Source organism: Electrophorus electricus, chromosome 12 (assembly GCF_013358815.1).
Source record: "Electrophorus electricus isolate fEleEle1 chromosome 12, fEleEle1.pri, whole genome shotgun sequence".
Lineage (NCBI taxonomy): Eukaryota > Metazoa > Chordata > Actinopteri > Gymnotiformes > Gymnotidae > Electrophorus > Electrophorus electricus.
In genome coordinates this window covers 21037151-21051978 of record NC_049546.1, presented here as the reverse complement: position 1 = coordinate 21051978, position 14828 = coordinate 21037151, and the positions used below count along the sequence as shown (strand labels likewise).

The 14828-nt window shown below is 39.1% G+C and overlaps 1 protein-coding gene across 1 annotated transcript; it reads left to right on the top strand.

Annotated features, from left to right (window-relative positions):
• The first annotated feature begins 11260 nt into the window (after positions 1–11260).
• Positions 11261–13942, top strand: LOC118242291. The gene is made up of 6 exons (XM_035532347.1): positions 11261–11290; positions 11449–11796; positions 12363–12698; positions 12965–13081; positions 13258–13295; positions 13426–13942. The coding sequence occupies exons 2-6, from the start codon at positions 11559–11561 to the stop codon at positions 13558–13560; spliced, it is 864 nt and encodes a 287-aa protein (XP_035388240.1). The 5' UTR covers positions 11261–11290; positions 11449–11558; the 3' UTR covers positions 13561–13942.
• The last annotated feature ends 886 nt before the right edge of the window (positions 13943–14828 follow it).

The following is a 14828-nucleotide window of genomic DNA, read 5'->3' as shown; positions in this document are numbered from 1 at the left end:
GACAAAACATTGTCAATAAGACTCGGCTTTACATTTAAACATTATGCATGATATTTGTCATCTGGTTTGAAGGCTAGTTAATGTTACTGCTAGCAAACAGAGATCCTGACCACAGTCATTGTCAGATCTTAATACCCCTGACAATCTGACAGCTACTCACATTAAATGAACCTCATAATTGTTCGAGCATGGGTATAGTTTGGAAAACTCAATAATATTAAAGTATTAAGAAAAACATAATAACTCTGATTCTGATTCTAATACTGTTTGAATGGACTGAAAATGAGGCTAAAAATAAGTTGAATAAATAAGGTATGGTTATTTATGACTATGGTATGGTACGATTTGGTATTCTGCAGATAACGCAAAGGAACTGAGTCTCTGTTAAGTATTAACAACAGACAGAAATAGAAAGACCTATTACAGAGAGAAAGCAACTGAGTAAATTCAGTTACTTAATTGCTTATTCAAATGCAGGAGTAAAAGTGTGAAGAAGCTCTATCAGGTTTGTGAGAGAAAGAAAGAGGATTAGTGTGTAGCTACAAGTTAGCAGTGCCAGTATTGGGATAAAGTATGAGACTGGAAACTGGCTGTAGATAAACAATTTACTGCTCCGAGGCAGGACATGGTGTTGTATTCAGAGGGTGAGCGAAGTTTATTTTATTGAACTAATGATTCCATTTGAGCACAAAATATGAATTTAATGAAATATGCATTTGATGACGATTGGCGATCACATAGTATGCCAGTAACGATAAAGCCAAGTAGGTCTGTAGTCAAGTACTTCCCTGCTGGAGTTTAGCTTAAGAGGCTACTGGATAAAACTGTACTGTTGGAGTTGTCAGATGAAAATAGATGGTAGATATGTAGATAAAAGTGCTAGCTGGTTGCTGTGGTTGAAGTTGGGGGTGAAATATAAATGAGTGCAGTAGGTTATAGCTGTGTAGAGAGGGACTATAAAGGTGGTGTTAGCTGCAGGAGGTGAACAGTGGTGTTTCTTAATGCATGTATGGTACTGTTGGTGTGTTTTAATGTATGTATAGTGTAAATGAGTTTGAGTGTGAGTAGTGCAGTGATGGAGCCAGAGACACTGAGCATGCATTAACAGTACCAGTGGTGTTTGCTCTGGCCTTAGTCACCAGAGAGACCAAGTCAGATCTGATTTGATTTTCAGCTGTATTAATTTGGCGGTGTTTCTTTGGCTGTATGATTACAGTAAAACTTACATGTAAAACTATGTGGAACTGGTGACACTGAACATGCAGTATCAGTAGTGATTAATAGTATCAGTAATGCTATATAGTACCAGTTGGTCACCAGGAAGGTCACTATGGTGGCAGTTAATGTTTCATACTTTCTAATGTCTAATTGATGAAAGCTTGTGATGTGATGGGCTTCAAAGTGAGTTTCATTCATGGGTAGTGAAGATAAATGGGGAGAGTTAGGGGATAGGACTTTATGTAATCCCTAAAGATCTGGGACATGTGATTAATATGTTATGCGTATTTTACCCATTACATTGCATTCTAATTAGCATATTGGACCATGATAGGTTAAAGCCATTTTTGTGATGTCGAAAAAATGAGCTGAATCTTTTTCTTTCTTTTTTTTTTTTGTTTTATTTTTTTACTGGAAGTATTGAGAAAGGCTCTGTTTTCAGTGGAATAATGATAGTTTGCCACTGTATAATAAATTTGTCCGAAATACTAATAAATATTATTATACAAAACTATCAAAGAGCTCTTATCCCACGAATGTGTCAAATAATAAACAACTTAACTTGAAGAACTGAAACAACATATGACACAAAAAATGTTTTTAAGGGGACTGTACAGCATTTTTGTTACAGTTTCTAATTGGAGGAAAAACACAGGAAGTATGTGATGTAAATAATTTAAGTCAACTTATGAAGCTGTTTGACCTTTCGGCATTTTATCAAGCAAACACACCATGCAACAGGACCTGGGCATCTGGAGAATGGTCCTGATGTGTCTCACTGCGGTTCTTTCTAGTGAAATAGGTGAGTACCATCTGCTTTTGCAGTAATTATGCTAGATTTTTCAAAGTTTTTCTCTCAACAATATTTACACGTTCAGTAATGTTTTAGGCCCTATTCAGCCGAAGACACATGCATTCCTAAGATACATGTCTTTTTCATCTGCACAAATAAGTACCTTTGCACATGGTTTATAGAGTTACCTTTGGCATGAACCAAGGTTTCATTCTTTGGGCAAAAGGTGTCAATCAGCTGAACTCTGTGACCACCGCTGCATTTGGAGAGAATGTGACTCTCCAGTGCTTTCTGCTGGAAGAGGACAACACCGATCCCATCGTTTGGTACCAGCAAAAAACAGGACAGGAGCCTCGTATAATGGCCATGACTCAGAAATCAGTAGAGGCTTCCTCTTACTACAGTGAATTTAAACCTCCAAAGTTCCTTGTTGTGAATGGAAGAGGGTTCTGTCATTTGAATATTTCTAGCATTGAACCTTCAGATGAAGCCATGTATTACTGTGGTATTAGAAGGTTTGAGATTGTGTTTGGAAAGGGAGCATTGTTATCAGTGAAAGCTAAGAAGTTATACCTTTTGGCCACTATAACCTTTTTTTTCTTAAAGGCCTATTTCATTTTAACACCAAAATAATTTTCAAATAACTTGCACATTTTGTGCATTATTATGTTATGACCCAAGTGTATATTTTCTTATATGAAATATGTTAAAGAATGTTGAAATATGTTAGGGTTTGTTGCATGTAAGACAGACAGTTTACTTTTTATGACTTATGATGTTTACAAAGGTAGGAAAATCTAAATGTTTATATAGTATAGAGTATATAGCTGTGTCTTATTGTCTATGTATTTTATTCTTAACAGGATATTTAAATAAAAATGATAAATATCAAGTATCAGTGGTCCAAAGTCTAGTGCTGGGTGTGGTTTCCCCAGGAGAGTCAGTGCCTCTGCAGTGCACCGTCCTCTCTGAGAGGAGAACAGCAGAACTCCGAGTGCTCTGGTTCAGAGCTCCTGCAGGAGACTCCCATCCTGAAATCATTTACACTCATCACAACAGCAGCCATCAGTGTGAGATCAGCTCTTCTCCACACAGCTGTGTGTACAACCTCTCCAAGAGTGTCCTCAGCCTCTCTGATACTGGCACTTACTACTGTGCTGTGGCCACCTGTGGCAAGATCCTTCTTGGAAATGGGACGACAGTAGATTTGAGTAAGCATCTAAATACCTTTTGGTATTGTATGAAATTCTTAAAATTCTATATTCATTGGTCATGTGATGAAATACAGTCACAGTATTAAATATAAGGCTAACATTAATGCAGTGTTGTGCAAACTGAAGTCCTTAAATCCATCATTCTGTTTATTAGCAGCACTGAGTTGTTCAGTGACACCAAAGACTATTTTATTCAAATGGTTTGATATTTACGAACAGATTAAAGATCACGTGTGGCCTATTTGTGTGTTTGCAGATTATTTATGGTTAATGTGTTTGAGCTATCTCAGCTTTTTACCTTGACACTACCACAAGAATAGTAACATTTCATCCTGTTTTGTGATCATTCCTTTTCTACAGCCAAGACTGTTGGTCCTGCAGTGATCTGGCTGGGAGCATCTTTGGGAGCTTGCTTAATTGTGATCTTTGCTCAAGCCATTTTAATTTGTAAATGGAGAAATTGTCGACCCAGCAGTGGTAAGTGTTCATTAAAATAACTGAATGTGCCTTCTCCATTTGAAAAAAAAAAGATATTTGACATTTTAGAATTATATGTATTTTAAGAGCCATATGTTTAAATATGTCAATAAAAAACAATGTGCAATGTTTTATTCAATAAGGTAAAAGATATATTCACTACACATAGTGAAAGCAGATGGATGTTTGTTTGTTTTTTTGTTTTTCCCTCCAGAGAAACAAAGCACTGCTACAGTGAGAAAAATCAATCAGGTATATCTTATACATTGTAATTTCATATTTTGTATATTTTTTTGTGGAAATGTGTGCAAATGCTCTGGTCTGCTCTTATCACTTTAAAAGCATTTAAAAGCAGTAATGTTATGCTATGTGAAACTTGTTTTGCTCAAGTTTCAGAGGTAGCATGGAGATAAAAGTGGTCGGTCAAAAGTGAGATATTTTTGTGAAATATGAGTCCTAAAAATAGTGACAGGAACTCTGAGGAGCTCAGATCTCTCTGTGCAAGATCTAATCCCAGACACAATGCATGCTCAAACTGACAGCAACAATTACAGTGAGTAAAGGAAACATGCATTAATAATTACAGTTACAATATTTGTATGGCAGGAAAACGTTTCAGTGTAGAAATAAATACAGCTGAACTTAATTGTAGTCCTCTTTGTAATAAAACAATATGTTGTTGCTGGAAGCTTTTAGAGTTACTATTAGATCTACACAGATCTAATATGAGATTTGCCATGTATGCTAAGCTAGGACAGGTCAAACCTCATTTTTAGGTCAGCCAGAGGTTCTGACACTTTATCAGCCTCCCTATGTCTCAGCTAAGCCTGGGGAATCTGTCACATTGTAGTGCACATTTACAGATAAAACCCCCCAAAAAACAAAAAAAAAACAGTGGGGTTAGATATGGTTTGGTACAAGCAAACACCAGGATAAATGCCTCAGGATATTGGAATGCAGGAAGCATGGATAGACACTATTGTTTTCCCTGTATTCAACAAATTTGGCTTTAAAGTGGAAAGGACTGTAAACGTGGGTGGTGAGGAGGTGGATGCATGTGTGGAGATTTATTATGGGCAAATCCACAACCAGAGTCATTGTAGCAGTCCAGGGTCATTTTAACAACACAGAGAGCACGGGGATACATGATCAACAAAAACACAAGAAAGCTAACAGGGGAAAACAGGCTATAACAAAGGCTAAGAAACACAAAGGCATGGAGTACAAACTTACATACAAGCATTTATATATAATAAACCTAACCATGAACAGCCAAAACACAGGGCATATGACAGGGTTTAAATATATGAACTTAAGTTGGAAACGAGGGACAGGTGTAAGCAATCAAAGAAGGCGTGGATAAAATGAAACTATGGCATGGAACTAAAATACACAAAACAGGGAAAACATGGAACCCGGAAGATGGGAGGGACTAATTGTGACAAGGACAAAGAGCAGTATTTTTCTGCATATTCCAAAGGCTACTACAGATGATGAAGGAACATACTACTATGGAATGCTTCTGTCCAACAAAATTACATTTAACACTGGAACATTTTTGACTGTATCAGGTAATAAAGCAAATAAATTTGATTCAAAATACTATTAGATGTTTGTCTTATGGGAGAATTTCTAAACATTTGTAATAATATACTCTATACACTATATATTCCTGCAGGTTCAGAAAGACAGCACTGCGCATTAGCGGACGAGACCTTCAGTGCGCATTGGTGCAAATGCTACCCACAAGGATACTCAACCTGGAATTGTTTTGTGTGATTATAGAGAACTTATGGAAACTAAAGAACAAGTAAGTTCTACCTCGCCTCTCGCCACCTACATCACAAAATGTGCAGCCTTCAGGAAGTGAAGCGAGCAGTCCTAACTGGACTCCCCTGCTGGTTGTTCAGATGGTGCCACTTCAAAAGCAGGAAATCGGGGAAGTTCGATCGATGGTGCAGACCCTCAGCCAGTTTGTTAACCGCCTGGCCTTGAGCCCTGAGGGATGAACTACCTCCCCTGCCAGCCCTTCTATACCTGAATGGGTAAGAGGCTTAATTGCCTCCTCAGAGGCATATGGAGGTGATCCAGAAACCTGCGATGGGTTCATAGTGCATTGCAAACTGTTTTTCGGTTATCAGCTGTAGTTATCCGATTGTGCCAAAGCATCGTACATCATCTCCAGGCTCACGGGTAATGCTCACGTCTGGGAAGCGGATCTGGTTACTAACAATTTGGCATTACTGAATGATTACGTGGGTTTCATGGGAAAGATGCGAGCGGTGTTTAACCATCCATGCCAAGGGAGGCTCTGTGGACAAATGCTGCTACGTTTAAAACAGGGATTAAGATCAGCAGAGCAGCAGAGTACGCTATGGAGTTCCAGACTCTGGCAGGGGGGACGTGGTGGAACAAACCCATGTAGACTGCCGCTTTTGTCCATGGGTTAAGGGCAGAACTACAGCCTGAACTAGCCTGCAAGCAGGAGGCTAGCACATTGAACGAGGTGGTTCACCTCGCCATTAGGTACGACCGCCTCCTCCAAGAAAAATTTCAGTGTATACAATGGAATTCCCCACTATGCGAGGCTGAACGACAACCCGGAGGGGCCCATGCAGCTGGATGAAGCAGGGGTACAGCCCAAGAGGGGAGATCAGTGGAGAGGCAACAACACGGTGAGCTGTTCCCCATCTCGCTCCATGTTTAAACTGCCGGGAGAGGTGTCATATAAGTTTAGGTTGCTTTCCGAATCTGCCCTAGCTGACTCGGGGGCTGCGAGTAATGTCATGGACTGGGGCTTCGTTAAGAGGTTGGTGATTAAGGCAATCACTTTACCCTCTTTGCTAAGCGTACAAGCCCTGGACGTGGGCCCGGTAGGTTCTGGCTACATCACACATGTCACTCCCTGTGTACTCCTCATCACCCAAGATGGACACTCAGAGTGCATCACCTTTTCACTCCTTCCATCCCTCTCCCACTCTATCACATTAGGGCTGCCATGGCTGATGACTCACAACCTACTCACAACCTGCAGGTGATTTAGAAGGAGAATCGAGTCCTGCGGTGGCCGCCCTTATGCAGCCTGAAGTGCTTCGCGAACAAGGCGATGTTGCTACGAGCAACTTCGATATAGAGCCCAGGAGCCGATAGACCAATCTCCATTCCCCAAGAGCGCAAGGACTTGGCGCAGGTATTTAGACCCTTGAAGGCAGCACAGCTTCCATCCCATTGGGACTGGGACTGTGCTATAACCCTCAAGGAGGGGGCAAAACCCCCCAGGTGCAGACTCTATTCCCTCTTCCAGGAGGAGGAACAGGCGGTGGACCAGTACATCACGGAGGCTCTGGAACAATGGTACATCATCCCTCTACCTCTCCAGCCTCAGCCAGAGTCTTCTTTGTAAAGAAGAAGGACGGGGGCCTAAGAACCTGCATGGACTATTGGGGCCTCAACAAACTGTTGGTGCAGTACCCATATACCCTCCCCCTGGTTCCAGCAGCATTGGAACAGCTGAGAGGAGCCAGGTTTTTCACTAAACTAGATCTGCCTATCACCTATAACCTAATCCAGGTTGTGTAATTATAGAGAACTTATGGAAAATAAAGAACAAGTATGTTCTACCTCGCCTCTCGCTTCCTCTGTGCTGTTTACGTCACAAGACCCCTTTTTGCAAATATGATTTGCAGAAAAGAAACAGCTTATTTTATGTTTCCATGTTCATTAGGGCAATAAATATTGAATTATAAACATTTAATATATTTTGACTAGATCATGCAGAATTAAATATATCAGTGGTCCAAAGTTCAGTGCTGGGGAGGGTTGTCTCAGGAGAGTCCGTGTCTCTACAGAACTTCCAGGAGCAACCATGGGAACAGGCCTGGCACGAGGTATAGGGACTTGTGAAGTGGCTTCTTCCACTCCAGGAACAGGAACTAGCAGGTCTGGGGGCACAGCTGTGGCAGTGAGTGGCGGCGGGTCAGGGGGGTCTGGGGGCACGGCTGTGGCATCCAGTGGTGGGTTTGGAGGCTGGTCCAACATCTGAGTCACAGGAACAGACTTGGATCATGCATATCATGACACAGCTAGATCATGCAGAATTAAATATATCATCACAACAGCAGCCGTCAGAGTGAGATCAGCTCTTCTCCACACAACTGTGTGTACGCCCTCTCCAAGAGTGTCCTCAGCCTCTTTGATACTGGCACTTCTGGCACTTACTACTGCACTGTGGCCACCTGTGGCAAGATCCTTCTTGGAAATGGAATGACACTGAGTCTGAGTAAGTGTTTAAATATATTAGAAAATGTTAGCAAGCAACATTTATCACAGACATGTGAATGTGATCTTGAATGATTTTCCACAAATATCATCACATATGCTGCTGCAGTATCAGGATTTGGTAGCAAGACAAGTATCATGGAAGTTTACAACCATGATATTATAGACATATGTGAACAGGCAAGACCAGTTATTCTGTTGTATCATTGTAGTAAATATTAAGTATTAAACTAAGTGTACTACTGGGCCTTGTGATGTATGTGTATGGACATAACTGTCCCAATTCTATACTACTATTTTTAAAGTCATCAACCATATCATTGTTTCTTATCACCTATTACTGTACCTTAATATACAAAATACAAACCAAATGTGCTTCGTTGTTCATGTTTATAATTATTTTGTCTTTGTTGTGTTGGCATAACAACATTAAATCATGTGTAGAAGTGCAGAGGAGCCCAGAAATGTGAATCACATGTGAACACATTTTGTGAACACTTTTGTTTTTAGCAATGGAAAACCAATAGATCTGAGTATGGATTTGAATCCATTATATATTTTCAGGTAGTGTTTTATCATTTCATTATATTTATGAAATCTATGCCTTTAGTTATTTTATAAACTTAAAATAAATCTATTATTCGTTTGTTTACATCATACCAAAAGTAAACTAAATGTTTGACATTTTAATTATTGTAATGTTCCTACTCGTATTTTACTATTCAGTTCCGGGTTAATTACATATGTATGATTATGTGGGTGTCACGGAATGCTCGCCTCTCACGGATCACGTGGTTTGGCCCGCCACGTGCAGTGGGAGGGTTTTTGATTGTAACCATGCCTGCACACACCTGCACCTTGTGTGTTTTTGTGTACTTAAACCCTCGTCATTGTGTGCAGAGCTGTTGGTCATTGTTGATGTTAATGCTCTTCTAGCCATTGTTAAAGAGGGCGTGGCAATACGGACACGCACAGACACGCACAGGCATGCACACGCTTGAGGGGAGAGGGGCCGTACCGTGATATAAATAAAGATATTCTCAGTTTCAGTAAGACTTCCAGAAGATACCATGGCAACAAATTCAGCCTATGAAGTACCATTATTTATCTCAAATATATTTTACATCATTGGTAGATGTTTTAGCATCAGGATTGTGGCTGCAGAGTCACACTGAGGTGCAATAACGGTCCTACAGTTCAGCCGTCCTGCTATCGTCCACAGAACAGGGATGTCCTGGAGCTGAACTTTGTTGCCTTACTGTTTGGTGAGAGGCAAACCAATAAGAAAAGAAAACATGGAGAGAAGGAACAACTTCAAAACAGCTTGTACTCTCAAATAGTGACGAGTTCCACTGTTAAGAAGCATCGCCGATTTCATTAACTTACATTTCCCATGTGTTTTCTCACTCATTATGTACACTCAATTTCTGGAAACACTTGGTAAAAAGCTGACTAAATAAGGATTACTTATATAAGAAATAAACATGTATTATAAATAAATAAGGATTACTTATATAAGAAATAAGCATTTATTATAAATAAATAAGGATGACTTAATTTAGGAAATTACTTTTTGCCCATACAGCACTTAAGAATTTAAGTGATAATTAATCAAATATTACTGGTTTAGTAGATAATTCTGTTAGCTGTAGTTAAGATTTTATTATAGCAATTTTCCTTAGTTACAGTTAGCTGCCTTAGCTACTAGATAAGCAAGAAAGCGAGCAAGATAGAACAATTAGCAAGTGACTGTCACGGTAGTCCAGTCCCCTACCGGGGGGGACACGCCTCTGTCAGACCAGGACCGTACCACTTGGCTCCCCCGCTCATAATCAGCTGTGTTCTGACAGGAGACACCTGCATCTTATTAACCCTGCGCAGTATTTATAAACCCACAGGTTCGGAGGGACAGCGCTGCACATTAGTGGTCAAGACCACGCTCGTCTACTGGTGTAACACTGCTCCGATCCTGGACAACACCTAGACTTGTCATCGCTATTTTATTGAAAATGGAAAATAAAGAACCTCTTCGTGCAACTTCGACTCACAATTCCTCTATGCCACCCACGTCACAGTGACAGTGACTTAGAAAGCTAAACATTTAATTTGTACTTTCCTAAGTATTTTCAATTCCTAATATTTTTACTGATTTTGAAGTATATTTTTAAGGAAAAGAAAGTACATTTTTAATTATTCATGTTAATAAATGTGTGTGTGTGTGTGTGTGTGTGCGCACGCGCGTGTGTGTGTTTGTAATCTTAATTTCATCATGTTCTGTTGGGGACAGCATGTGGATTACTGTTCGGAGTTATTCCTTTTATTTTGTAGTGATATTTTATTTTAGATCAAACACGTCACAAAAAAAAGAGTAGAACAGCATTTAAAAAAAATTCAGCTCTTATGCAGGTGGGTGCCATCTGGGCTAAAACATTACACTGCATTAACGTGGGCTGCATCAGTACTTCAGCACATGAGAGATGATCGTTCTATCCTCCCTTTCAAGTTATTTTTCTGATGAGCTACTTTTACGTTTATCTGAGCTAATTGAAGTAATGCTGATGTAATGCGTTCAGCTAAAGCTTTTACCTGAAATGGTTTCAGACCCCCTCCTCTGGGTCTGTGGAACACTGACCCTATAAAATGAGACACAAGTGAAAGCTCACAAGATTCAAGATGTTTTTATTGTAATTAATATATAATTTTCTATATACAGTATTACATTCTAATTCTGATAATATTACAGTATGCTTTTCCCATCGTTAGCTGCCTGTTTGGCCTCAAAAGACAGACCCCAAAGACAGTCATCTGGTAATCAACAAAATATGTAAGTTAGAGCATGACACACCCTAAACTGTTGAAATGGTGGGGGTGAAATTGTTATTGTGTTAATTTTCGATTTGTCAGGATTGGGCAACTGCCCTAGAACAATATATTCAGATCAATATTCAATGGAACATTGGACTCTAGCCCACATTATAATTTAAAAACACAATTCAACATTTTTAATTTAAATAAACTTTTTAAAATTCTTCCTCAAATGGATTCTGATGAGTACATTTTTACAAAAAACCTCAAGTGAGAGAACTCGTATTCTGCATATCTCTATCTAAGCTCTTTTCAACACTGGTCTCTGGTGCCCAAAGAGCATGGAAATGTCACAATGGCATGTGACCTGTGACAGCCAATGGGACGTGTTTTCTGAGGGCAGCAGGCTTCAAATATTTGGAGATTTACTTAAAGCAAAGGTAAAGGACCAAGTAAAAAATCTAAATGGCTCAAGTCTGGATTTTTATTTTATGGAACCTTATAAGTAAGTTTTACTGCCCTTCTAAAGTAATTTTTACTGCCCTTTTAATGTACTAGACGTTCACCTTTTCATTGTAGGTTGATTCTAGATTTTCATGTTTAACAAAATTCACAAAAGCTTTTTTGATGTTTAGTTCATTCTAACGTCAACTCTTTTTCTAGACTTTGCTCAAGCTGTGGATCTTTACCAGAAGCCATCATTTATCTCAGCTAAACTGGGTGAAACTGTTACATTTCATTGCACATTTGCAAAGAAGCACAGTGCAGAATCCATGGTCTGGTACAAACAGACTGGGGTGCAGATTCTCAACATTGCCGTACAGAGTCCACTCATGGAAGCCATCATTTCATCTGAGTACAATAAGTCACACTTGAAGCTAGAGAGGACTAAGACCAACATTTCCTTCTCTATTCTACATGCTGCTAAAGACGACGGAGGACTTTACTTCTGTGGTGTAGTTCTGATGAAAACCACTGAGTTTTCCACTGGAACCTTTTTAGCTGTGACAGGTAGTCATCTAATTTTTTCATCTAAAGTCAGATGACTCTTGCTGTTTTTAAATCCCTCTTCAGGATTTAGTTGACAGAGTGCTATAATTACTAAAGATATGATACAGTGCATTTATTAATACTATTTATTGCTGTTAGCACAAAATGCAGTGTCTGTGCAGTGCAGTAATCTCTACCAGAGCTCTTTGGCAGCCTTTATGGCATCGTGGATTAGGGTTAAAGTCCTTTCTTTATAAGGTGCTTTAAAGATGGCAAGATTACCAGAGAATCATACATCCTATGTATTATTTACACTGATTTAAAGTTGAGTTGGATTCTCTTTTGAACAGTTGGATAGCAACTTTTCTGTAGTTGACTGTAGTTGACTTGTTTGTCAAATCCATGTCTGGACTGCAGTACAAGCTCAATAACATTTAAAACAAGTAAATAAATTAATGCCTCCAGAGAGCTCTGTTAGAATGCTTTACTATAAATCGGTTTATGGCTCTTACTGTACTGTACATGGCTATTGCTAGTATTTTATGCGTGTCTAAGGGACCTTACAGAATCTCTGTTATTTCAAAAAGGCAATCCAGAATTAACCATATCGGTGGTCCAAAGTCCAGTGTTGGGGAGGGTTTCCCCAGGAGAGTCAGTGTCTCTGCAGTGCACCGTCCTCTCTGAGAGGAGAACAGCAGAACTACAAGTGCTCTGGTTCAGAGCTGCTGCAGGAGACTCCCATCCTGAAATCATTTACACTCATCACAACAGCAGCCATCAGTGTGAGATCAGCTCTTCTCCACACAGCTGTGTGTATGACCTCTCCAAGAGTGTCCTCAGCCTCTCTGATACTGGCACTTACTACTGCGCTGTGACCACCTGTGGCAAGATCCTTCTTGGAAATGGAACGACAGTATATATGTGTAAGTTATATTAATGTTTTAATGAATCTATTAATGAGATGATTATCTAGTATTATTACCTAAATAGTGCTAAACATTACAGTATTTTGTATATTGTTTGGTAGCTGACACATTAAAATCTAGACTACTGATTTTATTATACTAATTGTTGTTGACACTTGATGATTGTGATGGTGAGGTCAGCAGCACAAAAAGCTTCCTGCATGAACATTTGTGATCTTATACGTGTGCATCTGCTTACAGTTTTGTTCATTTTTATACCAAAGCTAGTCCTCTGGATCCTGTAGTGATCTTCCTGGGAACAGCTCTGGGATTGTGTGTGCTTGTCATTTCTGCTCAAGCAGTTTTAATCTGTAAAAGGATAAACTATAAACACTGTAGTGGTGAGTGTTTATTAATGTTGTGTAGCTAAACCTTAAACAACACCTAAAAGCAGAAATATCTACTCCTGAAATGTATCTCTTAAGTTAACCAGTGTAGTTACTTAAACAGACTGGAAAGATAAGACTTGCATCATAAAACTGATAAAGTTGTAAAATTGCTGTTTGTCCCACTACAGTGAGACATGGTGTTATGAAAATGAAGACCACCAGTCAGGTAAACTGAACTCTCTGCAACAGCTGCATATACAGCTGTGCATGACATAACATCACCTAAGAGTAGAAATCAAAATCACAGTTGTAATGCAGCAGAAGTACTGTATTATCTTTTAATTTTATCTCCACAGGACCATGATGCTGTGGAGTTGAATTATTCTGCCTTACATTTCATTGATGGGAAAACCAGACGAAGGCGGGAGAAGAGAGGACAGACTGAACGCAGCGTGTACTCTGAAGTGTTGTACTCTGCTGCTACAGATTAATTTTCTGACATCTAAGTCAGTTATTGGTATTAATTTGGTAATTAATTAAGCATAGTTAAGGAAAATTTTTATTTTCAGTAATTTTTATTACTGTCAATAAAAAAATTCAGCATTGCAGTCTCACTGTCATTTGGAAACCTTTCTAAGGGAGAATCTTAAAAATGACAAATGCAGTTTTCATTTTAGAAGATTCTAAAAATGGAACTGGTGTCTTTCCAGACTTTCTATCACCCAGAGTTGTTTTGGGTGTTTTGAAACGTTTGAGAAATAACTGAACAATGTACAAATGCAAACATATTAATGACAAAAAAATATATAATTTGATCACATATGACCTTCAAAGTTCTCATAAGCCATAAGTCTTATGAGAAGAGGAGCTGAATTACGCAGTAATGCACTTCTCATATAGCAAAACCAAAATAAAGAAAAGAGGGTGAGGTCAGTTGGAAACCAGCGTGTACTCGCATCTGATTGTTACTTAGATTACATCGCTAAATCGAGGGTCAGGTTTGTTCTTTTTTTCAGTGTTAAAAACTAATCTGGTTTCCTGTGTGTGTGTGTGTGTGTGTGTGTGAAGATGTTTCTGCAGGATCTTAGAAGCCAGAGTGGCTGAGATCAGTTTCAGCCTGATGTGGCTTGATATGATGCCATTCAATAGCAAACCACCTGAAAAATGTACTGCTCATTCTCAGCGCAGGTTTTGATACCCTAGACCATAACATTCTTATTGATAGACCTGAGTAGTGGGTTGGACTCTTAGAAACAGTTTATGCTGAAACAGAGAAATTACTTTGTTGATTTAGAAATAATGTTTCTGAAATAATGTCATGACTTATGGTGTCACCCAGGGTTTGAGTCTTGGGCCACTCTTTTTTAATTATACATACTTCATCTTGGCTAAATCTTACAAGTTTTTGGGCTATCTTGCCACAGCTATGCAGACAACACTCAGATTTACTTAGCCATCTCCCCAAACAGCTATGCTTCCCTTGACTGTCTTTGTAAGTATCTTGCACACATCACTAACTGGATGCACTAAAACATTCTGCAGCTAAATAAAGGTTAGGCTCAAAACCGCTAAACTCTACAGAGCTAGCTCACAATCTTATATACTCTAATCTCAGTTTTAGAAGTCACAGAAAAATCAGTTACTAAATCAGTATTTTAACACCTTAAGAACATCAATATCAGAAATTTCCTGATAAAGCCAAATCGAGAGAAACTGATCCATCCTTTTATCTCTAGCAGGATTGATTATTATAAAGGCC

Excerpts from the sequence above, each read along its gene's own strand:
- LOC118242291 (XM_035532347.1), top strand. The coding sequence starts at position 11,559 with ATGGTCTGGTACAAACAGACTGGGGTGCAGATTCTCAACATTGCCGTA. Across the intron at positions 12,699-12,964 it reads TGGAACGACAGTATATATGT|CTAGTCCTCTGGATCCTGTA; the intron begins GTAAGTTATATT and ends TTTATACCAAAG. Across the intron at positions 13,296-13,425 it reads AAATGAAGACCACCAGTCAG|GACCATGATGCTGTGGAGTT; the intron begins GTAAACTGAACT and ends TTATCTCCACAG.